Raw genomic sequence first — 26163 nt, forward strand, 5'->3', positions numbered from 1 at the left:
AGGCCCAGCTAACAGCATTTCAGTGAGAATTTTACTGGACATTTATAAACAGAAAAGGAACAGAAACTCTCATTGCTAGAGCCCACATCAGCACAATGTTTGAATCTTCAAATCCAGCATAGCTCCACTGAGATGTTTGCACAGTGAAAAAGGAGGGAGAAGCAGCAATTACTTCCCTCCAAGGGAACTGGAGTTGCATATCCAGATATTAGTAAGATCTCAAGCAAGAGAAAAAAACACATGGTGAAAAGAAGGTAGGGGCAATAAAAACCAAGGCTGTTTAGAGTCCCAGTAAGATTTTTGTTTGTTTGTTTTTTCTGTAGCTTTTCAGAACTTAGCTTTGCAAACTATTTTCTTAAGCCCTAGAAAAACTCTTTCCCTAATGACTGGAATTCCGCCAAAATATCAATCACAGCGCCCCAGAGACCCATCTATATAAATTGAGCCTCTACAGGTAGGAGCCTACATACACACTGTAGGTAATATAACGGTTCCAGTGAGTCTAGACAAACTTTTTAACTTGGAGAGGAAATGTCCTTTTATACTGCTGTATTTTAAGGGTGCGTTCACTTAAAACTCCCCAAGACTATCACTGTTTAAAACTCATTTTAAAAACACTCTCGGCATCGCCTTTGAAAGGGAAATGGGAACGGTATCACTTACATATGAAAAACCCACACTTTCAGTGTCCAATTCTGGTTTTAGTCTTTGTGTGTTTTCGAAAGGGCTTCCCTATGTAGCTCTGGCAGGCCTGAAACTCATGATTTCCTGCCTCAGCCTTCCTGGATGCAGTTCTGTTACATCTATCAGTAAAACCTCAACTCTTCTGAGGGTCGGCAAGGCAAGACGACTGTCAACATCCTGTTCAAGTGTGTTTACTTCAGTAACAACACCGTTTTCGTTTAGAAATGGATTACAGCATGTCCCAAGTCATCTTCAACGGCGTGCACCCTCCTGAAACGCCACCAACGTCCTCTCCCGACACGACGCGGAGGGGGTGAGGCCCCTCGCAGTCAGTGGCGCACGTCACTAATCAGCTCCTTCTCCAAGAGTGGCAGGCGGGGAGAGGAGGCAGAGTCGCATGCCCAGGCTGCAGCCGCGAGAAGGAAGAGTTGGAAAATGGAATGGCAAACTCCGAGAGCACGGAATGCTTCTCTCTCGCAGCGCGCTCGTCGCGTGTGGACCTCGGCCAGGGGCGCGTGGGAAGAAACCTGACCTATTTTCTACGCCCGCCTTTGCGAGCGGGCAGTGGAGGACAAGGCGCGGGGGCCGGGCTCCCCGTGGGCAACAGGGAACTGCAGAGGCGCCTCGGCCCCAAGCCGCGTGCGCCCGCCGCCGGAGGAAGGAAACCAAGGCTGCAGCCCGCCGCACGCAGTCCCAGCGCTCCGCGCGCGCTCCGGGCCCCGGCCGCACCCGAGGGCGGCGCCCAGGCCGCGCCCAGGCCGCGCCCTGAACCTGCCGCCTGCCCCCGTCCCGGTGGCCGAGGGAAGCTGCAGACGCTCGTCAGTCCCCCTCAGGGGACCGGCCTGCCGGGCCTCGGAGCCCGCAGCCGCCCAGGCCCTGAGAACTCGGCCGCGGCCGACCACCGGACCTCGGAGCCCGCACGTTCGGCCTCACCTCGTTCAGGAGCGGTGGAACCCCGTCCCCTCAGCCCGCGGGCCGCACGCGGGTGCTTGCCGTCCGCACTCACCTGCCCGCTTCGTCTCCGCGCAGCGGCGGCGCCACACTCCGGCCGGGACCCCACCGTCCGCCTCAACCAACCCCCAGGCGGCGGTGGCGGCGGCGGTGGCGGCGGCGGCGGCGGCCGGACAGGAGAGGCGGGACGGCAGCCAGAGACAGCCCCGCCGCCTAGGCCCAACCCGGCTCCGCCCGCCCCTGGGCCCCGCCCACGGTTCGCCGCCGCCGCCGTTCATTGGCCCGCACCTAACACGCCTCGGCGCGGCTCCGCCCCGCCTCCCACCGGCTCTCCAGCCAGGGTGCTGCTCAGCCATTGGACATCAGCAACGGGGGCGGAGCCATATCCGAAGACTCGATTGGTTAGATCTCGCCCACGATGGCGCTATGATTGAACGACGGGCTCCCTGGCTCCGCCTCCGGGCCGAAGTTCCGTTAACAGGTTCGGTTGCTCCCGAACGCCCTTTCGCCAAGGGGGCGGGGCGGTGGGAGGGTGTGTGCGAGTGTTGCCCCTCCCCCTACGGGCGTCAGGCCACAGGGCCGCAGGGTGGGCGGAGAGGTGACTGTTGACTTGTTACTTTTTTTTTTTTTTTAAGCTTTACGCTCTTCTGATTGGTTGACAGGCACCTGACTGTCGCCGCCCCTCGGGTCGCTTATTAACGTCCCGAGACGCAGGGTAATGACGTAGTTCCCCGACCTTCCACATCCAAGATGGCTGCTGTCAGGAAGGAGAGACGTCGCTGAGGGTTTTGCCTGAGGCGAGGGGTGAGTATCTAGCTGGCCGCGGGCAGCGCCGCCCACCGTCGGCGCTCCTGGTGGTCCGAGGAGGGTATATTCCAGCTGCCTGGGTTCTACGGGAGAGTCCGGCTTCCCGGATTCCACCGGCCTCCTTGGAATCCCTGATGCACGTTGAAATTAGCAGGCGACGCGGGGTTGGCGGCGAGGGAGCTTCGGCTCCTCTGGGGTGCGCCACTAATGCCTAGAACTGGAAGCTGACCTCGCCGAGGAAAGTGGTTGCGATTTGGGGGGGTTCCTAGCCGAGGATGAAAAGGGTAGCGGGGCTTACACGCACAGACCCTGCCTCAGACTGACCCGGTCACCCACGGCTTGTGGATCCCTCTGTTAAGTAGGATTGAGGCTTTGGAAAGTGTTCCGTGACTCTTGGACCATGGAACTCAGGCAGGACCAGGAATGAAAAGGGACTTCCTCAGGAAGACTCGTTCTTACCCAGACGTCATCCTCTCCTGAGTGATTGGGTTGCCTCGGTGTTAGGGGAACTGATCTTTATTAAGTTGAGAAATACATTTATATGTTAATCTGAAAACGTTTAAGCAGTTTAACCTGCGTAATGTATACTTGGTGGTGTTCTTAACTTTGGACTACAAGTAAAACACAGATTTCCATAAGTCATTCAGTGTTTAAAATCAGTTATCACAGACTGGCATTTTTTTTTTTTTCCAAAGACAAGGTCTTCCTACATAACCCTGGCTGGTGTGTAACTAACTCTCTTTGTAAACTAGGCTGGCCTCCAGCGCAAAGATATCTTCCTGCCTCTGCCTCCAGAATGCTGGGCTTAAAATTAAAAAGGCATGAGTCTTAGCTAAAGACTGTCCTTTTAGGTTTTAAAGACAAACCTCACACAGGTGGTATCTTGATATATGTTGTTTAAAGAATGATTGGGCAGCATTGTGCAGTTGTGGATGTGCTTTACATTTTTTTAAAAACATTTTTTTTATTAATTATATGTAAGTACTCTGTAGCTGTCTTCAGACACTCCAGAAGAGGGTGTCAGATCTCTTTACAGATGGTTGCTGGATTTGAACTCAGGACCTTCGGAAGAGCAGTCTGTGCTCTCACCTGCTGAGCCATCTCACCAGCCCGCTTTACATTTTTTTTATGAGTGATTCCATGAAAGTGTAGTGATTTCAAGCCCTAGAACATTATATGGCACTTAGTAAACTATATTGCTGAATGAATCATAATAGTTGAATAATAGTAATGTTGATAAAAATTTTGATTAAAATTGTTAGTGTCAGCTGGGTGGTAGTGGTGGCTCATTTCTTTAATTAGAACACTTGGGAACAGAGACTTGCAGATCTGTCTGAATTGAAGGCCATCCTGGTATTCAGATAAGTTCCAGGACAGCCAAGGCTACATAGAGAAGCAGTGTCCCAAAAAACAAGAGAGAGAGAGAGAGAGAGAGAGAGAGAGAGAGAGAGAGAGAGAGAAGCTATTAGTGTTGCCAAAATCTTTGTTTGCTAAATAATTGATGACAAGTCAAAAATTGGTTTTAGGTATTTCCTTTTTTGTAGGAATTTTTTAAACAATAGCTAGTTAGGTTAAATCTAATTTGTATTGTTAAGAGCAGATACATTACGTAGCATTTATGTTGCAGAGTAATTTCAATGTAACATAACTATTGAGAGCTTTTGAGAAGTACTACAAATACAGTTAATGATGGAGGACTGTGATAGAGGCTAATCCACATCTAGAATCCTCTTAAAGTACAGATCAGCTATCCCTTCGATGTAAGAACTGATTAATGATCCAACTTCTGAAAGAAAAAAGCTAAGTGATACAGATTGCACTTCTTGTTGTTAAAAGGCAGCCCCAGGGGTCGGGATGGCTTGGTGGCTAAGAGTACTTGCTAAGATGTCTCGGCGGCTAAGAGCACTTATTGTGATTTCAGTGCACCTGAGTTTTGTTCCTGAACACACATGACAGGCAGTTTCTGAAAACCCATAATCCCAGCCACAGGTAATCCACTCCTCTCTACTGGCACCTATATACATATGATTTACACAGGCATAAAAAAATCTTTCTAAAAATACATATTAAAAAACAGGACTGGAGAGATAGCTCTGTGGATAAAGCATTTTCTATACAAGCACAAAGAACAGTTCAGACCCCTAGCACCCATATAAAAAGCTGGGCCTCATGGCAAACCTCTAACTGCAGTACTACAAGGCAGGTGGACCCTACTGTATCACTGGCCGGCCAGCCCACCTAGCTGATACTATTCTCCAGGTTCCGTGGGAAACCCTATCTCAAAAAGTAAGATTGAGTAAGATGTGCTTATGTCATCCTCTGGCCTCTATATATGCCCACACAAGAGACCACACCCTCATATGTGCATACACTAGAGTTTATGGCACTATAAATGGAGGGATGCTGAACATAAGTACATTTAGATTTCAAGGCGTATGTGTATCTTAGGTAGGATGCAGTTGAGTTGATTTGTGTTCATATTACTAACCTAGACTTGTTGATTGGCAGGTTGATGTTGGTCTGAAGAAAGATCTTCAGAGGTAAGCTTTGGGGTTGTGGTCTTGTCCTTACTCTGATATTTGAATCAGAGAAAAAGTATCTAAGAACCATGGTTCTTTTTTTTTTTTTTTTTTTTTTTTTTAAAAGACTTATATATTTATTATATGTAAGTACACTGTAGCTGTCTTCAGATACTCCAGAAGAGGGTGTCAGATCTTGTTAAGGATGGTNNTGAGCCACCATGTGGTTGCTGGGATTTGAACTCTGTACCTTTGGAAGAGCAGTCAGGTGCTCTTACCTGCTGAGCCATCTCACCAGCCCCAGAACCATGGTTCTTTCTGTTAGAATAATGCGTCAAAAACTAAGGTTGTATACTGGGAACTGGAGAGATGGCTCAGTGGCTGCTCTTCAGAGGACCCAGATTCAAATCTTAGCACCCGTGTGATGGCTCACAATTGTCTGTAACTCTAATTCCAGCAGATCTGACACCCGCTTGTGACCTCCAAGAGTACCAGGCATGCACATGGTACACAGACATACTTGCAGACAAAACACCCATACCCCACTCCCAAAAAAAACTTTCTATGGAATGTGGTCACTAAAAGAGAAGAGAAGGTACTTCTTCTCTTGAAGAATATTCAAGTTTGTTTCCTAGCACCCAGACTCAGGTGACTCACAACCACCTGTTAACTCCAGCCTCTGGCCTCTACTGGTGCCTGCATATGCTCACACAGAGACACATAGTTTAAAATCTTTTTAAAAGAGTGTGCTTCTCAGGTTAATAAATAAACACAGACCATGTAGTAAAAGTAAGTAGCATGCTCGGTGACCCTGAGATTTTCTTTTTTCTTTGCAGTGCTAAAAGTTGAGTCTAGGTCCATGACATACTAAAAAAACATTCTACCAATAAGCTACATCCTTAGCTCCACAGTTTGTAGAGGCTCAATATACCCGTGCTGGCAAAGTGTAACTTAATAAAAATGGTCACGTTTACAGACTCAGCTGCTATAAGATGAAGAAGACCTGTCTTGACAAAAGTGTTCTGCAAAGCCTTGTTGCATTTACAGACACAAAGTAGTGTATAGATTAAGGAAACCGTGTCTTAGGCAGAGTCATCAAGTCAGTCTCTTTGGCTCCATTAACTTGAAATTCTTAGTGATAAATTCTGATACTAAGAAAACATGTGCATGGTTACTACAAAATTTTGAACTGTGACTGGATCATAGCGTCATAGCCAACCAACTCTAACTCAGATACCACCCTCACTCTCTCACACACAAGTAAACTTTGAAATTAAATTAAATATATATAATAAAGTAATATAAGAGATTTAAAACAAACAAACAAAAAGCCAGGTATGTGGGGGTGCATACCTTTAGTCCCAACACTTGGGAGGCAGAGACAGGTAAAGATCTCTATGAGTTGGAGACTAGTCTGGTCTGATCTACATAGTGAGTTTCAAGACAACCAGGCTTGTGTAGAGAGACCCTAGAAGGAAAAAAAGAAAGAAAGAAAAAATGATGCAAGCTATGGTGGTGGACAGTTGTAATCCCAGCACTTGGAAGGCTGAAACAGGAGGATTGTGTGTGCTGGGCCAGCCTGGGCTTTGGGTGTGGAGCTGCCCCAAGATCCTCTTTTAGGAGCTATTTCCTCCCCCTTTGTCTAGCTTTTCCTTTCCTCCTTAGAGAAAGTGCTTCCTTTCCATGTTGATCAATTTCTTTTTCCCTCTCCCTTCCTCTCTTCTTCCTTCCTTCCTTCTTCTTTCTCTCCCCTCCCTCTTTCTCTCCTCCCTCCCTCTCTCTCCTCCTCCCTTTTCTTCTCCCTCTCTTCCCCACTCCCCTTCCCCTCCCTTCCCTTGGCTAGTCTGTGAAGTTCTAAAGGCAAAACTAAAGGATCAGGCAGCCCTGTGGCTCTCTTTGGGGATGATGACCAGGAGAGAAATGTGGCAAGCTTGGAGGTAGGCAGTGCCTGGCTGGCAGTCAGTGGTGTCTCTCAGCGCCTCACTTCTTGATGGTCACCAATACTGCACTCTTCCCTTTGTATGTTGATTCTGTTTAAGTGGTTTGATGTAAACTATTGCACATATGTACAGGTGCTCTTGGCTACTCAAGGATTCCAGTCAGTGTGAGGACTCCTGGCCCCTAAGTATTCACCTGACTCCCTCTCTGACTTAGTGCTGTGTCAGAGAGTGCCATGACTACTTGTTTACCGCTGACGGGGACTAAACACAGCTGGCTTTTGCCTTGTTTGCCATGTGTTTATGTTTCAACCAAAGTTTAAGTATGTTGCATGGCACTTCCTCTGAAGTGCTTTGGTGTGTGTCCCTGTGATTACAGTAGAGTAAAAGTTTCTTGTCCCGAAGAAACAACAGTAATTCTCTCTTACCTCCTCTATATGTGGTGTGCATTTTGAATTTCCCTAACTGTTGAGATTTTCTTTGCTAGCTTGGTAAAAGCAGCATCTGCTCCAGGCTTGCCGACTGCGCTGGTCACTGTGCTCTCTCCTATCATTTGTTTTTCGTGGGTTTTTTTTTTTTTTTTTTTTTTTTAAGTTTTTTTTTTTTTTTTTTTTTTTAAGATTTATTTATTTATTTATTTATTTATTTATTATATGTAAGTACACTGTGGCTGTCCTCAGACACTCCAGAAGAGGGAGTCAGATCTTGTTACNGATGGTTGTGAGCCACCATGTGGTTGCTGGGATTTGAACTCCAGACCTTCGGAAGAGCAGTCAGGTGCTCTTACCCACTGAGCCATCTCACCAGCCCTCATGGTAATTTTTAAGGAGCCCAACCATGTGTCTTATTTTTCCTTTTATACTTTTAGTTTTGTTTTATTGAGACAAGATCTCTCTATGTAGTCCTAGAACTCACTGTGTAGCCCAGGCTGGCCTCAAATTTACAGAGCTCCTTACCTCTGCTACCTGAGTGCTGGCACTAAAGGAGTGAGCCAGTGTGCCTGGCCTTCAAATCGTGGTTCTTGTCTAAAGGCATGGTCAGGTATTGGTGCCTGTGGAGGACAAGGATATGATCAGTGTAGGTGGACAGCTATACAGATTCCGTCCTGCACCCCATCATATGGTGGATAGCTGCGAGTTCTTAAGAGTTCTGCATTTGAGCAGCTATTTCAGTACATATGGATCTATTTTATTTTTTTGAAAAAATAAAAATATTTTAATAATATAAATAATAAATAAAAATAAAATAAAATTAATTATTTTTTTATTTGTATATAAGTGGTCGCCTATATATATGTCTGTACACATGCATGCTGTGCCCAAAGAGGCCAAAAGAGTGCTTTGGATGCCTAGAACTGGAATTAGGTGGTTGTGAACCACCTTGTGAATGCTGGGACTTGAACCCCAGTCCTCTGGAAGAGCAGCTAGTGATCTTAACCTCTGAGCCAGCTCTCAGACCCTGTTTTTCTTTTTAATGTTTGTGAGTTGTCCTTGCAAATGAGCCTGCCATGAATAATTTTGTGCATATATTTGCATGTTTGGAATGGTGTCTTTAAAAATTCCTAGCAGTGGAACTGCTAAGTTTCAAAGAGCAAATACATCTGTCCTTCCTCTCTGTGATAGTTGTACCATTTTGTACTCAGACAAGCAACTTTGGAGACCACTAGCTTCTCCCAGCCTTGCCAGCAGTAAATTGTTATACTCGCCAGGTCAGGAGGTGAGAAGGGTGTTTGAATAGAATGGTTTCTGGAGTTGTCTTAGCTATGTTGCTAAGTCAGCAGTCAGTCCCACATTAACATGTAAATTATGAACTCACACAGATGCCTTCTCCAGCTGCTTAATTGTTCCTGCCAGGGGAAGGATTAGATTCCCTTTAGAGCAGTCAGGTGCCAGGAGCAGAATGCTCTGCTCCACCGTGTAAGCTTTTCCACCAGAAATGAGAGTAGCCCTGAAGAAGGTAGGCCCCTGGCCTGGGTTTTTGCTCACTTGACTGCCTGATTCCACCATCTCCTTTGGGACTCTTCTACTGCCAGGGTGGAAATGTTGCTTCTAAGCCACTTTACCAGGCATTGACTTGTGGTGGCCTTGGGTAAGCACCTGGCTTCCATTTTCTGTCAACCTAGGGCTGAGTGGGAGAGAAACAAAAAAGATCTAAAGGAGATGTTTCCTCATGGACCACTTCCACCCCACTACCCACAGGCCAGAGATTTTTGTAGGTGTGAGTTAAATCATCCTGTGACATTCATAAGCAAAAACAAGTAAAGTAAAAACTGGGAAGTCTGACCAGTAGGTGCTGATGGTAGAGATGGGTGATGTGGGAGCATGACTTAGCGTGTCCCACGGGTCCAGGTTGTCCTGCAGAATGGGGTGTAAAGCAGCAGCAGAGGCTGTGTCACCGAGGAAAGGCAGGAAGGAAGTAGAGTGTGCTTAAGCTTCCTCCAAAATTGTGTTTCGTTTTACCCTGTAGACTTCATGATGTGGAATGCTATGAAGCTGCTATTAGCTCAGATTTACCGGTAGTGGAGTCAACTAGGATGTGTATCAAATGGGCTTTGGAGCGGATACCCTGAACTTCTAACTAGCAATCAGTAGCATGTTGGGGGATAAGGGGGGTCCTGTGTCAGCCGTGTCCTGTGGTTGTGGGTGATTTATAACTAGCATTGTTAGTAATGTGGCATCCTTTACAATTTTGCATCTTTTCTTTCTCTTAGGATTACAACATTCCAGAGGCCCACTGGGGAAGAACAAAATACTTCAATAAATGAAGGAGAACAAAGAAAATTCAAGCCCTTCAGTCACGTCTACAAACCTGGACCACACAAAACCATGTTGGTACTGGGATAAGAAGGACCTAGCGCATACACCCTCTCAACTTGAAGGACTTGATCCAGCCACTGAGGCCCGGTACCGTCGAGAGGGGGCTCGCTTCATCTTTGATGTGGGCACACGTTTGGGGTTGTATCCTGAATCTCTGTGGGATTCCTTGTGAATAAACTCTCCATCACCAAGAATTCGATTAGCTAGTGTCAACAAGCATGCAGTCATTTATTTGCATTGACACAGATTTAAGTACCTTTGGGATAGAAGTTATCTAATTGGCTATTCAGGGATTGTCCTGTCTGTTGATTTATCATTTAAATGTATATGTTCACTTATTGAGCAAATAGCCACCTGGGGAGAAAGCCAGCCCTATTGAGATCACGGCTCAAGCTGAGGTGGGTGTTGGCAGTGCCCACACCTTTAATCCCAGCACTCAGGAGGCAGAGGCAGGCCAGTCTCTGAGTTTGAAGCCTAGTAGTTTACAGAATGAGTTCCAGGACAGCCAAGGCTACACAGAGAAACCCTGTCTCAGAAGGGGGAAAACCACACACACAGCTCGTTTGGCAGTACTCACTCTGGCACTAGAGTTTAAGTACCCTAAGGGAGATTCCTGTTTACTAGATGTCTGGTTTTGTTGATGCTTTTCTGAATTAGCTAAGAACATATTTGTAGCCATTTCTAGCTAAAGCCTTAACCCGAACGGCAGACACTATGACACCCTGGCAACTGGAATCATTTATTTTCACCGATTTTATATGTTCCATTCCTTCAAACAATTCCCGAGATACGTAAGTAAATTTTGACTTGCTGCTCTCGCCACTTACTGGAGATAAAAGCCAGTGGGTCTTTTCTAATTTTCCAGAAAATGCTTGTTTTTATGATTTCATTTTGAATTGTGTTGTTTCTAATTAACCTTGTAGAAATCCTTTTTTTTTTTTTGTCCTTTTTTTAATGGACAACAGTCTTATTGTACATTATATAACAATTACTAGGTGGCTGGTTTGTCGATGTCTGTTTTTATTGCTTTTCTGAACTAGCTAAGAACATAATTTCTAGCCATCTACATCTATATAGTTTTTTCTCTTTCCCAACATAATCCTTGAGTTTAAATAAGGCCATAACTGAGTTGGACAGACAGGGCTGTGATACCCAAGGGGAGTATTAATTATATATAGGAAGCAGCCCAGCCCATGCAAGGGAGAGAGTGCCAGGAGAAAGCTAAGTTTCCAGTGCTCAGGGGCTGAGATAGGCTCAGCAGTCTAAGAGAAATGGCGGAAGCAGAAGGAGGCATGCGGCATAGTGACCAGCCAGTCAGGAACCCCACTCGGATTGCTAGGAGTACATGCTGCTCTTATGGAGGACCCCATTTCCATTCCCAGCACCTGCAATTCCAGTTTCAGGAAGTATGACTCCCTCTTCTGGCCTCAAGGGCACCTGCATGCATGCATTGTACATACAGACATGCAGGCAAAATACTGATTCATATAAAATAAAAGCCTTTTTTTTTTTAAGCCCCTAGGTGGAAAGGTGAGCTGAGTCAGCCCTTTAATACCTGAGTAAGCCTCTAATACCTGTTTTACTTGATGGCTTCTGAGGATCTTTTTTTTTAAAGAATTGTTTATTTTATTTATATAAGTACACTGTCATTGTCTTCAGACACAGCAGAAGAGGGCATTGGATATTATTATAGATGGTTGCGAGCCACCATGTGGCTGCTGGGAATTGAACTCAGGACCTGTGGAAGAGCAATCAGTGCTCTTAATTGCTGTCTCCAACCCCGGCTTGTGAAGTTCTTAAAGGAGACAGTGTCAGTGTCTTTAGCCACTGGAAGAGTGTCTAACATCCTGTGCAATTGGAATTGGATGGTAAGCATGCTGTGTAGATTTAAAGGGACCCAGAAGCAATTGGAAGGACTCTGGCTTGGTCCTTTGTTGCTGTAACAGAAAACTTTAGATTAAGTAATTTATAACAGAAACAGAAGTCCTCTCAGTCCTGGAAGTTGGAAGTTCAAGGTATACCGGATAAAGTGTTTGGTAAGAGCCCGGTCTTCGTAGGAAATGTGCCTCCTTGCTGTGTCCTCAGGTAGAGGTAGGGAGGTGCAGACTCCTTCAGGCCTCTTTTAGAAGGATAGTAGTCCTTCCTACCCTTCTGGGGATTGGTTTCGGTGTGTAAATTGGGGAGCAGAGCGGGGTGGGTGCACATTAGGTCACAGCAGGAAGGACAGCAAGTGTAGACTGACAAGGACAGCAAGTGTAGACTGACAGATTAAACTTGCTGTTTGCAGAGCAGGAGGAGGAAGTTGGTCCCAGGACTTCATTCATTTGGCTCTTTTCTTTGTTTTACGGCAGTTACCTTAGAAAAGTCACCTTTCTTCTGTTGCAGGCTGGGGGCTCAGACCTAGGGTGCCACACATGCTAGGGAGCGCTGTGCTGATGAAGCACGTGCACCACAACCTGAAGACTGAGTTGTAACTGCTTTACAGAGGATGGGACATGTCCCTCAGACTTTTTTGGAGTGTTAGGATATTTGCAAGTGAACTGAGGTTAGGAGACTAAGGCCTGCTAACTGTAAAGGTCAAACAGAGCATTCTTGTGCTGTCCCCATGGAATCCACTAACCAGTAAAGAATCTTCATTCTTCTCCTAGGTGACAGGAGCTTGTTGTCTCTTTCTGGCTGGGAAAGTAGAGGAAACACCAAAAAAGTGTAAAGATATCATCAAAACGGCCCGTAGTTTATTAAATGATGTCCAGTTCGGCCAGTTTGGGGATGACCCAAAGGTAAGAACTGTAACTTCCTGCCTTCAACTCTTACCACATGGAGTGCTAACGAGAGCTCTAGCTACTGTGCCTGCTTGTTCTCGGGTTCCTGAGAGGGGGCCTATGGAAAAGCTTCCCTGGCTTTGTAAGGAGAGGTCTCACAGCCTAGGCTTGCCCAGGTCCTCCTGACGTGCTGGACAGCACCTGAGAGACTGGTAGCACAACCTGGAATTCAGCCGACTCCACTTCTCAACTGCCTTGTTTCTGGCTCAAGACATGCACTGTTGCATTTGCTTCTTTGTTCATTTTGTTTTTGTTTCACATGAATGCCTGTAGAGGTCGGAAGACAACTTGAGAGAGTTGGTTCTCTCCATCCATACTATATTGGGATTCAAAGCCAGATGGTCAGGCTTAGAAGCAGGAACCTTAACCTGCTGAGCCATCTGACCACCCTATATGTCTTTGCTTCTTAAGAATCTGGAAGGAAGCCGGGTGTGATGGCGCACGCCTTTAATCCCAGCACTTGGGAGGCAGAGGCAGGTGGATTTCTGAGTTCGAGGCCAGCTTGGTCTACAGAGTGAGTTCCAGGACAGCCAGGGCTACACAGAGAAACCCTGTCTCGAAAAACCAAAAAAAAAAAAAAGGGGGGGGGGGAATCTGGAAGGAACCGTGTTTGTGGTGTTTGCGACAATTTCAGTTCTTCACAGACTGGCCCTGGTCAAGGTCTTTGTCTTGTGCTCTCCTGGCCCTGCCAGTGTCAGTAGCTGATGTTACAATAACTAAACACGTTTTTATTAAATAATAGTGCCAGTTCTGGGACAAGTGGCAGTTTTCCTCTACCTCCACCCTCACCCCTATCCAACCCTCACAACACTTACTAATCACCTTCGCAAATTGCCGTTACTTGGAATACTTTTTCTCGAGGCGTTTTGGGTTTGTTTTTTAATTAGAGCCAGGGTCTAGCCATGAATGATCTTAAGGCCCTGGTCTCCAGCTTCAGCCTGCCTGCAGGGACTGCAATTATAGGATGGACCACGATGACCAGCCAAAGAGTTTACTGTCTTACATCAATTTTAGCCTCGCAGCCAAACCAAGAGAATGTACCAAGAGTTCTTATGCTCCCCTTCCTCCCAGCATCCAGCTTCTCCTACTGTCAGCATTGACAGAGTCGAACTTTTGTTAGAGTTGACACATCCTCACTACCCGATCCAGTATTCAAGGTTCAAGCATTGGTTTTATACACTCTGTGGGTTTGGACAAACATGATAGATTTGCATTATCATACCGTGGTACTATATACTTTCTTGGTCCTGAAAACCCTCTGTGCTCTGCTGGTTTGGCCTGCTCTCCCTTTTAATGGTGCCTAACAACTATTGCTCCCATTTTCCATAATGACAGAGCAGGAGCCATACAGGTAGCCATTTTATATAGTTTTCTTTCACTTGGCACTTTGAGTTTAACTTTTTGTTCATTATATAGATTTTTACCAAATAATCAGATAACCTTTTCCCTCCAAAGCTCAAGTAGGACTTTGCAGGCAGTGACTATGTCTGTCTCATCAAAGACACCCATACTACTTGTTGAATAAAGGACAAAGAGTTTTCATACGAGAAACTCAAAATCCTAGTTCCAACAAGGCTGGCATTTCGATGCTTGACACCATTCATGGAGTTTTTTTCCAAGTTGTGTGTATTTATTAGGGTAGGGTGAGGGTCAGGCGTGTGCCACAGAGCATGTGCAGAGGCCAGTTACACTCACCCTCACCCACTGAGCTATCTCATAGTGACTATCTTCTCCTTTCCCAAAGGAACAAGGGTCCAGAATACTCAGCTGCGTATTGTGGTTATGACTAACACTGATGCTTGTAAGGGTTGTTGCTGTGGGCCGTTCTGGCCCTGAATTTAGATATTTATTTAGTTATCTATTTATCTATCTATACTACCGTGTTTATAAACATTTGAACCTAACTGAGACTTACATTAGCAAGAATCAGAAATGCAGCTTTATTTTTAAAGGATGTGCCCATGAATAATGTTTTCTATGTCCATGAATATCTGGTTTCTATGGAATGAGATTTTATGTCCTTGATTTGATCAGCCATGGTAGTCCTCTGCTTCAGCCAAGACTTCACTGCAGAGCCTGTGATCCTTGTAACTAAGATGGGTTAGGGAAAGGTTGGTGAACAGCAGCGAGTGTGTTCAGTTCTGTGGTGCCTTAGAGAGGAGCTTCCCTTTCCCTTCAGTGCCATGAACAGGAAAGGCTCAGGTGAGCAGTGCTGCCTTTCATGTCTGCCATGCACAGTCTCCCAGATGTGATATGGGAGGTAAGAGGCAAAGAGAAGCACCCAGATCAGAAGACAAAGATGTCGTGGAAGACATTTTCCCTGGGCACAATTAAAGAAGATGTTTTGGCAGTGTACGTATTCAGGATAAATGAAAGGGTGAGCTGGGAGACTGCATGAGCTTCGTTTTAACTGTTTTCCCAGCCATGCTAACTTTCCCCCTATTCAGCAGGATGCTTGTGTCAATCTTTATCTAAGCACTAGACATAAAATACCTTGCAAAACAGGGTGTTGTCTTTGCTGTAGTAGATTTTACAATGTACTGGCAGGCTAGATTTTAATCCCAAAATCATTTACCTAATCATGAGCTATGGTACATTTGAAGATGCTGTGAGAGCAATCTACCCAGAGGCACAAACAGTAGCAGAGGAAAGCTTCCCCAAAGAATGGTGTTTGCAGGGAAACCTGTAATTATCTCATTGATTGAGTATCTGAAACACAGGGAGAGTGGACCCGGGGCTCTGTTAGATTAAAGGACCATGGCCCGGAAGCCATTGGCATACTTGGTAAAGATGATTTCTACATTTAGTGGCAGTGCTGATGCCACTGCTAATAGGCACTGATGATGCTAATGGGCAAGAAAAGGAGGTCTTACTCCAGTGTGTAAGTTCCTGCAATATTAGGAAGCTTGCGTGAGAAAACACTGGCAAGCGAGGGTAGAAAATGGCAGATTTGCCATGTTAAGGCGGAGCCCTGAAAACAAAAGGATCTTCTCATTCTGTGGCATAGTGCTCCAGGGTGAGAGGCACATACCTGTCTCTTCTCCCCAGAGCTCATTTATTTGTGGACTAGTTAGTGGTGGGAAGGTTTCAGCCCTTTACAAAGCCTTTACATTTGCCAGACAAGCGTCCTCTCACAGTACCTGTAAGTGCCAGGCACCATCGGGCTATGTGATGGTCAGTTTCCAGAAGTGCCTGTGTGGGGCACTGGCTGAGTGGAGCTCAGTGCATGCTGAGTGGAGCATGAAGAATGGAGACTGCACAACTGTAAGACTCTGGAAGGATGAGTCTTGTAGAAAACAGAGCACCCAAAACCCTTCAAAGCTGAAAATACTTCAGCAGAATGTTCACAGCAGATTCTTTAAAGTTAGGAGAGCCTCCTGGAACTCTCCCTTGGATACTGACACAACAGGAGAAAGCTTGGTGAACAGAGGAAGAGTTAAGGTGGCATTTCAGATAGATCCCTAGCCAACCTATTTAGGAACGACTAAATCTTGGAAATGAAAAAGCCTATGTGCACAGTATAGCTCCTGATTTGTGAAGCCACTTGTTGGAAGCCACTCTCATGTGGCATCCAGTGGAAAGTCCTGGGGCAGGTGGTGCATTTTTAATGGTCTATGGCTGAGCTGTCAGAGAGGATCACACCTACAATGGGAGGCTGATGGAAGAGGTCACCATTTGAGACCAGCCTGGCTACAGAGTGAGTTCCAGGTCAGCCTTAGCTGGAGTGAAACCCTGCCTCAAAAATTCCAAATAAAAGTGGTGCTTTTGTACAAGTCTAGGGACCTAAACTCAACCCCTAAAACCTATATAAATGTGGGTACACAGAACCAGAGCCATGTGCTTGTCCTCAGATCTCTAAACCGTGGCATACACTCAAGGACACAAACTCAAGTTGTGTACACATACATGTATGCAATAAATGTAAAGGTCTAGTTTTCAAAGGTGGCTTATGTATCTGTCATAATAATGCCTCTAAAGGGTTTTGCTTCTTGCTTTTTTTTTTTTTTTTTTTTTTTTTTTTTTTTTTTTTTTTTTTTTTTTTAGGTTGTCTGACTAGTTTGTGGACCTGTTTCTGGGTGTTTTAGATTACTGCTGTGTGCCTGTATAACAGACTGAATGGAGGTGGGAAGGAGCAGAGGACATCTGCTAAAGTAGAGTTAAGAGAGCTGGCAGAGAGAGACCTGTGCTCATGTTCAGTTCTTCCAACACTTGCTGTTCACAGGAAGAAGTCATGGTGCTGGAGAGGATCTTACTGCAGACCATAAAGTTTGACTTACAAGTAGAGCATCCGTACCAGTTCCTGCTCAAATATGCAAAGCAGCTCAAAGGTAATGAGGCAGGGGTCGGGGGTTACATTGTTGTTTGTAGTGTTGGGGATGGAAGAACCCAGAACTTTTTCCTTTGTCTAGCAAGTGCTCTGCCTCTGAGAGCCACATCCCAATTGTTCCATTAAAAACTTGCCAGTCTAGAATCCAGTCTTTTCATATGACAGAACTTGGATTATGTTTCTCAAAAGAGGAAAACAGAGTTCTGTGTATCGTGTACCCAGGCCATGGCTCACTCCGACAGTGCAGCAATGGAGCTGTTAATGCTTTTCCTTTATGCAGAAGCAGGGTCTGTCATCCTGTTGCCAAGTGATAGGAGACAGGGAGATGAGTCAGGATTTTAAATAGACTAATAAAATTAGCCTTGGAACCACGTTTCCCATAAATGGTGGTTCAGTGTAGGTCATGTAAAGAGTGCCAAGAGGTAGGATGTGAGCCTGTGCTTGGCGTTTGATGTCATTTTCTATACAAAAACTCTTTGCTGTGCAGACACACAATAGAGTTTAGTAACTACTTGTCACTTCCTGTGAATTCTTTTTTCCACTATTTCCATTAATTTGCCCTCCCCCCATCCCCATTTCTAGGTGATAAAAACAAAATTCAGAAGTTGGTTCAAATGGCATGGACATTTGTAAATGACAGGTATGTTCAGATGTTGCTTGAATTGATGTTTTAAATGACTCATGTATATGGACAATTTAGTCCAAACCTCTCATCTCAAAGAAGAGACTGATTTGCCCAGAGCTGACTCCAGGTCATCTGCTTTTCTACATGGGTTTCTCTCGCCTGTTGCTTTCGTATGAGGTGAGGGGGAAATGAAGACTGTAATGAGCAGACGCTGGATGGCTCAGGGCCGTTTGTTTCTTGTGATGATTTCAGAGCTTTCAATGTCCTTAGTGAGCCAGTGACTGGAGTTGCTCGCAGTTGCACTCCATGGACTGCAGAGAAGCATCTGCAGTCTGACTTACAGACGGCTTGAGCAGCCGTGCGGGTACATCTGCAGACAGCACTGTCTGGGTTCTCAGCAGTTAGAAAGAGGACATGGCACGCTCCCGTCTGTCACATTGTGCAGCAGCTTCTGAAATGTGCTGCAGTTCTGTCTTTTAAAAGCAAGGCAGTAACCATGGCTTACAGCAGCTCATTTGAGCACTTAAAAACTTCCCTTTTTAATATGTAATACGTTTGGTTCTTGTAGATAACTAAGCAAACTGACTAGTTGCTAAATGTGACATCTCTTTTCTGTGTATTGTTTTGGTCATGAATGTTAGCTGTTACAGTACAAACAGTCATTTTCTTTTCCTGTTGATCCAGTCTCTGCACCACCCTGTCACTGCAGTGGGAGCCAGAGATCATAGCTGTCGCAGTAATGTATCTTGCGGGACGTTTGTGCAAATTTGAAATACAAGAGTGGACCTCCAAACCCATGTACAGGAGATGGTGGGAGCAGTTTGTTCAAGATGTCCCTGTTGACGTTCTGGAAGACATCTGCCACCAAATCCTGGACCTTTACTCACAAGGGAAACAACAGATGCCTCATCACACCCCTCATCAGCTGCAGCAGCCCCCATCTCTTCAGCCTACACCACAAGTGCCCCAGGGGCCGCAGTCACAACCATCTCAAGGCTCGGAAGCAACCCAGCCTCAGCAGAAGGACTCACAGCAGCCAGCCCAGCAGCAACAGCCGCAAGCCCAGCAGCCCAAGAAACCATCCCCTCAGCCCAGTCCTCCCCGGCAGGCCAAGCGCGCCGTGGTGAGTGGCTCGCATTTGGTAGCATTGCACTTGGATGTTAGCACCATGTTAAGGGGTTCTATGGACACCCAAAGTAAGAGGTGAACCCACCAAAGTTTACTCAGACTACATCCAGGAGCCAGGAAGTTAGCTAGGAGGACAGTGCCCTTCTGCTGCAGGCCTCTCTTACCACAGTGGTCTCTGAACCCTGTTGGGACCTGGTCTTGTGTGTGGCCTGGAGTACTTGTAAAGATGGTGATGGAGCACCACCTTCTGCATGGTAGCAGTCTGAGCAGGGGAGGAAGCCATTTGTTCCAGAGCTCCCACCACAGAGCTCCTAGGCTTCACATGCACGGAGGGCTTGAAGGCTTGGAGCAAAAGTGACCTCCCAGGAGCCATGGTGTGCCTTTTGAAGGGTGTCACGTTCTGCTGCTGTCACTGTCTCCTTCACCCATGCCCGCCCGGCTCCCCTTACAGCTGTGCTTTCTTTCGTAACAGGTGGTCTCTCCCAAAGAAGAGAACAAAGCCACAGGTAAGCGCTCTGCAAACTTTGAGATGCAGAGCAGCCCTAACTTCAGAGCCCATGACTACCTTCTGTCTGCCAGCAAGGCTGCTGGCGTCTCTGCTCCTCACCAGGCTGCCTATTTTTAGATCACGTTTTGACAAAAGGTGTCAGTAAATGGAGACATTACTGGCAGTAAAAATATGTGCTTAGAAATACCTGTGCACGTGTAGTCATGAGGGAGTGACTTTTGCAAGCAAGGCTGTTTATGGTGAGAGAGAAATTAAGTCCATCCTAGAAGACAAGAGTGAGGGGCCAGAGACTCGCCTGTGGGCATCCGGAGAACAGAAGTTGCTGCCTCACATCTTAGCTACTTAAGAAAGCCAAAGCACTTTTTAATGTGGGCGGGTTTTGTTTTTTCACAAGTTTCTTAATATGCTTTAATACTGGGAATAAGCAGGAACTAGAATTTGAAGGACTCCAGAACAGGAAATGAGAACCAACCATTTGCCTGTGTCGGTCTCCTGAGCTCTGGAAAGTCACAGTGCATCTTATCTTGTTTCTGTTGCTTCTTTGAAGGTCCCACTGAATTATTCATAAAACTGTTGTGCGATTTTTCTTAGCCTGTCTGAGAGAACGATGAGTTCAATATCAGTGAATGAATTTTGGCTTGAGTAACAGGCATTGAGTATATGAGAAACAGTGTGGGTTGTGATCCATGTCATATGAGGTTTGTAGTCAAGATGAGCAGGTGTGGTTCTGTGAGACAGAGAAGCTGCCCCACGGTGACCTTGAAAGAAGGATCTGCCCTTGAGCAGCCAGAGCACTGAGATGGAAAGAACTGATAGAGCGTGGCCAGACAGGCCGTGGGGTCTCAGTCGTGTGAAAGGATGCTCCCTCACAAAGGGTTCACAGTATGGGTTTGCAGTCCTAAGATGGGTCAGAGACTAGATCACATGGAGAATTGGACTGTATACAATTTTTGGCAGCTGTTGATGGCTTTTGTGCAGGTATATGGCAAAATGAGCTTATTTGCAGTCAGGTTCCTGACAGTAGAATCATGACTGGGATAAATGGTTAGGGATGGAAAGGTGCTGGACACACCTTGGCAGTGGCCATTAGGCCAGATGCACTGTAGATGTGGGAGCTCCCTATGCTATACAGCTTGTCACAACAGCCACTGAGGCCAGGTCAGCCCTTGGGCTGTCATCCTAGGGAATGTGCACAAAATCACCAGATTCTCAAGGCTTTTGTTGGTTACTTCTGCTTTTGCTTTTTGTTGTTTTGTTTTGAGACAGGATCTTACTAGGTAGCTCTACCTGGCCTGGAACTCACTCTGTAGACCAGGCTAGCCTAGATCTCAGAGGTCTACCTGCCTCTGCCTCCCGAGTGCAGTGAGAGAGAACAGAGTTGTGCATAGGATTTTATATTGAGTACATGTTGAAATGGTGTTGGTGTGTCATGTCAAATGAGATAGGGTAGCCTGCACGTTTGCCCTTGGTGGCTAGAAAGGTGTGTGGCTTTCACGCAGCTGTGCAGCAGCTGTCGTGGGACAGCTTTAGTTGTCCTGGCTGTGGGAAGAGGAAGATGGGAGTGATACCAGTTAACAGAGTTGGGGAGATGAGATCAAGAAAGACACTGACTTGAGGATCCAGGGGTGCAGTGTGTAGTTGGGGCTGTGGTTCTAGGGGAGAGCTGGGGCCTAAAAGTTTCGTTATTTGTGCCAGCTGAGCCCTTTATTCCAGCCCTCTGGAGGTGGTTTTTGGAGGGCTCTGAGCTCAAGGCCATCCTGGGGCTGCATAGTGATACCTTGTCTAAAGCCAAGGAAAGAGTGCACCTGTACCACAGAGAGGGTCCTGGGCTGAGGATGGAGAGGATGGGTTGAAGGGCTATCTGGGCCTGAATGCAGCCAGTGTTGGAGACCTGTGAACGTGATCAACAGTGTGAGAAGGAAACCAGGAGAAAGACCAGAGCCAAGCTGCTCTATAGATCCAGGACAGAAACAAACAGAGTGGAGCTCAAGGTCAGCCATGAGCTTCCTGCCTGCTTAAGGTCTGGTGACTGGCCCTTCCTGTGGGAATGGTGGGACAGCATCTGCCTAAGGCTGGGCCGCTATCTGCACCTGGATTGGTGCTGTCCAACCTGCGAGTTCTCCCCTCTACTCACGTGCCTCCAGATCTCCCCATCCAGTTAATGCACTGCTAACAGACTGCCGGCTGGAAATAAGGACTGTCTTGTAGGCACCAGGGGGCTGCTGACGTGGTACTGCAGTGCGGGGCTAGTCTGCATTCTGAGCCCCACTGCCCATCCAAGTAGTTAAAGGACTTGTGACAGAGTGGCTGTATGCTGACAAAGCAATTGGCTGACCTTGTCTGTTGAGGAGGTGTCTGAGCTGTGCTGTTAACTCTTTTGTTGTTTTGGGTTTTTTGTTTGTTTTATTTTTTAATTAGATATTTTCTTTATTTGCATTTCAAATGTTATCCCCTTTCCTCATTTCCCCTTCAAAAACCCTCCTATCCCATCCCATCTTCCCTGCTCCCCAACCCACCCACTCCTGCTTCCTGGCCCTGGCATTCCCCTATACTGGGGCATAGAGCCTTCACAGGACCAGGGGCTTCTCCTCTCACTGATATCCTGCAAGGCCATCCTCTGCTACATATGCGGCTAGAGCCTTGAGTCCCTCCATGTGTACTCTTTGGTTGCTGGTTTAGTCCCTGGGAGCTCTGGGGGTCTGGTTGGTTCATACTGTCCCTCCTATGGGGCTGTAAACCCCTTCAGCTCCTTGGGTCCTTTGTCTAGCTCCTCCATTGGGGGCCCTGTGCTCGGTGTGCTGTAACTCTCATAGAATGAGAGCAAGCGTGGCAGGCGGCTCTGCTGTTTCTGCTCCTGGGATGCCTTGCTTATGTCTGTTACTTTTCTCCAAAGAACTGTTGTATGGTTCAGTTATTTGATTATAAGTGACTTTTTAATCCCCTTTCCTTTTAGAACCACCACCACCACCTAAAATTCCCAAACTTGAGGCTACTCACCCACCATTGCCTCCAGCACACCCACCTCCAGGTATGTGCCTGCTGACACTGTTTGCCAGGGCCTCTGGGGCTGTCTACTGCAGTGATGACTGGAGACTTCTGCAGAGTGCTGTAGCAAGGAGCCTTAGAAACTGCTAGTGTCACAGACTAGGTATGCGCAGATGGGGAAACCTGCCAAGTCAGTACACCCCGACCAGCTGCATCCAGAAATACTGGCTTGCATGAGGTGAATGAGCTTTAGAGAAAGCACTAACAGCTGAAAACTGCTTATCCAGACCTGAGCAGAGTTGCTCTTAGGCTGCAGTCTCTCGCCTGCTTCCTGCTGGCAGGCTGTCTTTATGATGTGTTATGAAGGGTAGACAGCTGTTCAGAGTCACTGGAGAGTAATGTAAAATGTATGGAGTTCTCAGCAGTGCACAAGACTGGGAGACTTCCCAGACAGTTTTCTTTGCTGTCTTCCTCTTCAGACACTGGCTCAGGAGAGCTGGTGTGTTCAGGGACCCTGTTCCTGTGACAGTTGGGTGGACTGACAGGTGGTTGGTGTGTATGACTAGTTCCAGCTCTGGAGAGCATTCCTGTAGCAAACAGCTTCTGAGTAGCTTTCTCTGTCCACGTACAGTCACAGAAGTTTGAGTTCTGTGAGGATTGAAGTAATGTGTTCTATGTGGAGCACAATCCCAAGTCCCCAGTTTAAAAAGCACAGCATCTCAATGAGTGGTCCACAGTGCTGTGCTTGACTTGGGTGGGATGTGACACATGTAGGGAGCCCTAGAAAGTCAACAAGTTGTTCCTGCCTGTGCTCAAGGCAAGACAGAAGCTACTATAGGTACCTCAGGTTTTGTCCCTGCCCTGTAGAGCACAAGAATCCCTGCTCAGTTGGCTGCAGAACAGCTCAGGACATAGGCAGTACCTGGGAGCCAGATAGGCCCCAGAAGGGCCTGGTTTGAGAAAGTGTTGCCTGGCAACCATTGCTCTTCTGTAGGGAGATGTGGTAGCAAAGAGATGAATGAGCTAGGCTGTGGGTTCTCCCTCAAACAGGGTCCCTGGGATTCTGTGGGAGCTGTCTTTGTAAGACTAGAGGATTCGTAAATGGTAGAGAGAAACAGAGCGCTATGACCTAAAGAAACACTAAAGTCAACAGTTGGGTTTAAGGGACATTGGGGGCCTTGTGTGGCAGCAGCAGACACAGAGATGAGACACCTGCCCCAGCACAGTACAAGGGCAAATACTCGGAACTGGATGAGCAGATCTAAGGATTGTGGTACTCAGTGGGTGGTTGGTTGGTTTTTTGTTTTCTTGAAATAGGGGGGTCTTGTGTGTAGCCTAGGCTTGTCTTGAATCATTATCCTCCTTTGTCAGTTTCTCAGATTCTTGGGGTCACAGGTAGGTGCCTCCTATCCAGGCACCTGATCCAGGAGTCATTTTCTTAAAGCTGGATAAGCGTATTTACAGCCCAGGTGGTTGAGGAGTGACACAGAGCCCTTGACGGGTTGTGCTTTGATGCATACGTCTCACTTAGCTCCTGGACCAGCGGGCATTTGTCTGCTCCAGACTTGAAGCAGCAGATTCTTTGCAGCTGCATCTGACCATCTGTTGGGGAGAAGGGTGGGTCGAGACCCTCTGGCAGATCTGTTGACAAGCCAAAATTCAGTTTGCCTTCCACTTAGTGAGAACCAGTTCTAGGCCATGTGAAAAGCAATGATGTGGCTGCCCCCTAGTGCTTGGGCAGGTTCCTTCACTGTCGCGTGCCCACCTGCCCAGTGAGGACCCAGCAGCAGTCTTTCACACAGGCCTCCTTGAGGAGCTAGCAGTGCTCTTCACTACCTCCCTTCCCTTCGGGAAGCATCTGGAGCCAGCAGGTTTGCTACTGTGACTGGTGTTCCTTTGGAACAGCCTTGTGAAGGGACACTTATGTGTAAGGTGCTTTGCTTGCTTGTGTGTCTGTGTAGCATATACAAGCCTGGTTCCCACAGAGGTTAGAGGATAGCATTGGATGAGCTAGGAACTGGATCCTCTGCTAGAGCAATGAGTGCTCCTAAACCCTGAGCCGTTTCTCCAGCCCAGAACACAGTTTTTGAGTGCATGTGTGATAGTGATTAGGGATAGGGGGTTCACAAGCCAAGCCTACAATGAGGTTTGTGGGGAGTAGAACCTAGAGTTAGGAGCCATGGGCAGATCTGCTGTCTGTTGTAGACACAGGTCTCAGGAGAGCCGCTGCTCCTTCCTTGCTCTGAAATGACAGTGGGCTGGATCTTTCTCCTTTTAGTAAAATAGACAGAAAAGCCACATTTGTGGAGTGCTGGTTTCTGTTTGACTTTTGTCATCTGAGACAGGCTCAGGCTTTGGGAGTGGAGACTGGTCAAAGGCCCCACCTGTTTGTGCTAGGAGAGGTGAACTGGGATGAGCCTGCTTGTGCTTTGTGTACTCAGTCGTTGGGGAGAGAGGACCCAGCATCACTGGGGACAGTATAGAAGGCCTATTGGATAGGTCACAGGCAGGAACGAATGGCCTCTAGACTTATTGGGTCACAGAGGTGGTAGCCATTGCTCACTCTACTGTAACATGGCCTTGGGAGGCAGCAGTATTTCACCCAGTGCTTAGACTGCCCAGGAGTACCTAAAAGCTGCTTGGTCCTCTTGGTACCAGAGCTTCCTACTCCAAAACAGTTGGGCTAGCTGCTGTATCATTCATCTGGCTGAGCACTGACATCTCTTTCTTCTACAGACCGGAAGCCTCCCCTCGCTCCTGCCTTAGGTGAGGCTGAAGCAACTGGTCCTGTGGAAACAAGTGACCTCCCCAAAGTCCAGATTCCCCCTCCAGCCCACCCGGCCCCTGTGCACCAGCCCCCACCATTACCACATCGGCCTCCACCCCCGCCGCCCTCCAGCTACATGACTGGGATGTCCACCACCAGCTCCTACATGTCAGGAGAGGGCTACCAGAGCCTGCAGTCCATGATGAAGACGGAGGGGCCTTCCTATGGTGCCCTGCCCCCAGCCTATGGCCCGCCTGCTCACCTAACCTACCACCCCCATGTCTACCCCCCCAACCCACCTCCACCTCCTGTTCCTCCACCCCCAGCCTCCTTTCCCCCACCCACCATTCCTCCCCCTACCCCGGGCTACCCTCCCCCTCCCCCTACCTACAACCCCAATTTCCCACCCCCACCCCCACGCCTGCCCCCAACTCATGCTGTCCCTCCTCACCCTCCTCCAGGCTTGGGTTTGCCACCAGCCAGCTACCCACCTCCAGCTGTCCCCCCTGGGGGGCAGCCACCTGTTCCCCCACCCATCCCCCCACCTGGCATGCCACCTGTTGGGGGGCTAGGGCGGGCGGCCTGGATGAGATAACCCACCCACCCCCCTCCCCCGTTTTGTTTTAAGAATTGTTTTCCAACCAACTTGAAGAGCAGACTGAGGGGACAGCAGCAGGGCACCTTGTATATGCTAGACAGTCACAGTGTGGGAGGGCTGGGCCCTGGCATGAACTGTGTGCCCTGGGCAGTGCCTGCTGCCGTCTGTGTCCTGCACTGGGCTACTTTAATACTAGTGAAGATGTTAAGTAGCCACATTGGCTCAGTTAATAGCTTCAATAAGGAGTGACTAACCCTCTAGAAATCAGTGCCTAATTTTTCCTGAGAACTAACTTTTGGTATCCATGTCCTCCTGTCTGCAGTCCGGCTGTTGTTCTTCCATTCAGTGGCTTCTCTCTGTGGCCCCTAGTAGGTGAGGTGAGTCCCCACTTAGCTTGTAACTCTGTCCTCTATTGTCATCTGGGGGGCTGCCTCCTTCCCTCCATGGAGAGCTTGGAAAACAATCTATGTTTACATCTCTTTGCAAAGTCTTGTACATAGAGAGATATTTTTTAAGCATGAATGTAACAACATACTGTGAATTCCATCTTGGTTACAAATGAGAATCCTTCAGTCAGTTACCCAAATAAAATCAGTTCTGAAACTACCCTGTTTGTGTGTGACTGAGTACAGCCTCTCTACCTCAGTTGCTCTGTCCCACGGCCTGTGCCTCTTTCGGAGGACCTGGTG

General features: G+C 47.3%; 2 protein-coding genes across 4 annotated transcripts in view; one reads left to right on the forward strand and one right to left on the reverse strand.

Annotated features, from left to right (window-relative positions):
* Positions 1–1859, reverse strand: part of Setd3 (SET domain containing 3, actin histidine methyltransferase) — a 68494-nt gene extending 66635 nt beyond the window's left edge. The window contains exon 1 of one of the 2 annotated variants that reach the window (XM_021201502.1): positions 1691–1859. The gene's annotated coding sequence lies outside the window, so the exon portion shown is untranslated. The remainder of the gene's footprint in view (positions 1–1690) is intronic. The other variant, XM_029541167.1, reaches the window with a different exon arrangement.
* On the forward strand, positions 1311–26081 carry Ccnk (cyclin K). Of its 2 annotated transcripts, XM_021201503.2 has the most exons (12): positions 1311–2116; positions 2298–2439; positions 4951–4982; positions 9609–9855; positions 10424–10505; positions 12363–12494; positions 16759–16864; positions 17446–17503; positions 18173–18611; positions 19089–19122; positions 22078–22152; positions 24846–26081. In XM_021201503.2, exons 4-12 carry the CDS (start codon positions 9659–9661, stop codon positions 25469–25471), a joined length of 1749 nt encoding a protein of 582 aa, XP_021057162.1. In that variant the 5' UTR covers positions 1311–2116; positions 2298–2439; positions 4951–4982; positions 9609–9658; the 3' UTR covers positions 25472–26081. The 2 variants fall into 2 exon arrangements, with proteins under 2 accessions (XP_021057162.1, XP_029397028.1); XM_029541168.1 differs by lacking the exons at positions 1311–2116; positions 4951–4982 and having other exon boundaries at positions 2353–2439.
* Positions 26082–26163: the final 82 nt, after the last annotated feature.

This window comes from Mus pahari, chromosome 7, assembly GCF_900095145.1.
Source record: "Mus pahari chromosome 7, PAHARI_EIJ_v1.1, whole genome shotgun sequence".
In the NCBI taxonomy this organism is placed as follows: domain Eukaryota; kingdom Metazoa; phylum Chordata; class Mammalia; order Rodentia; family Muridae; genus Mus; species Mus pahari.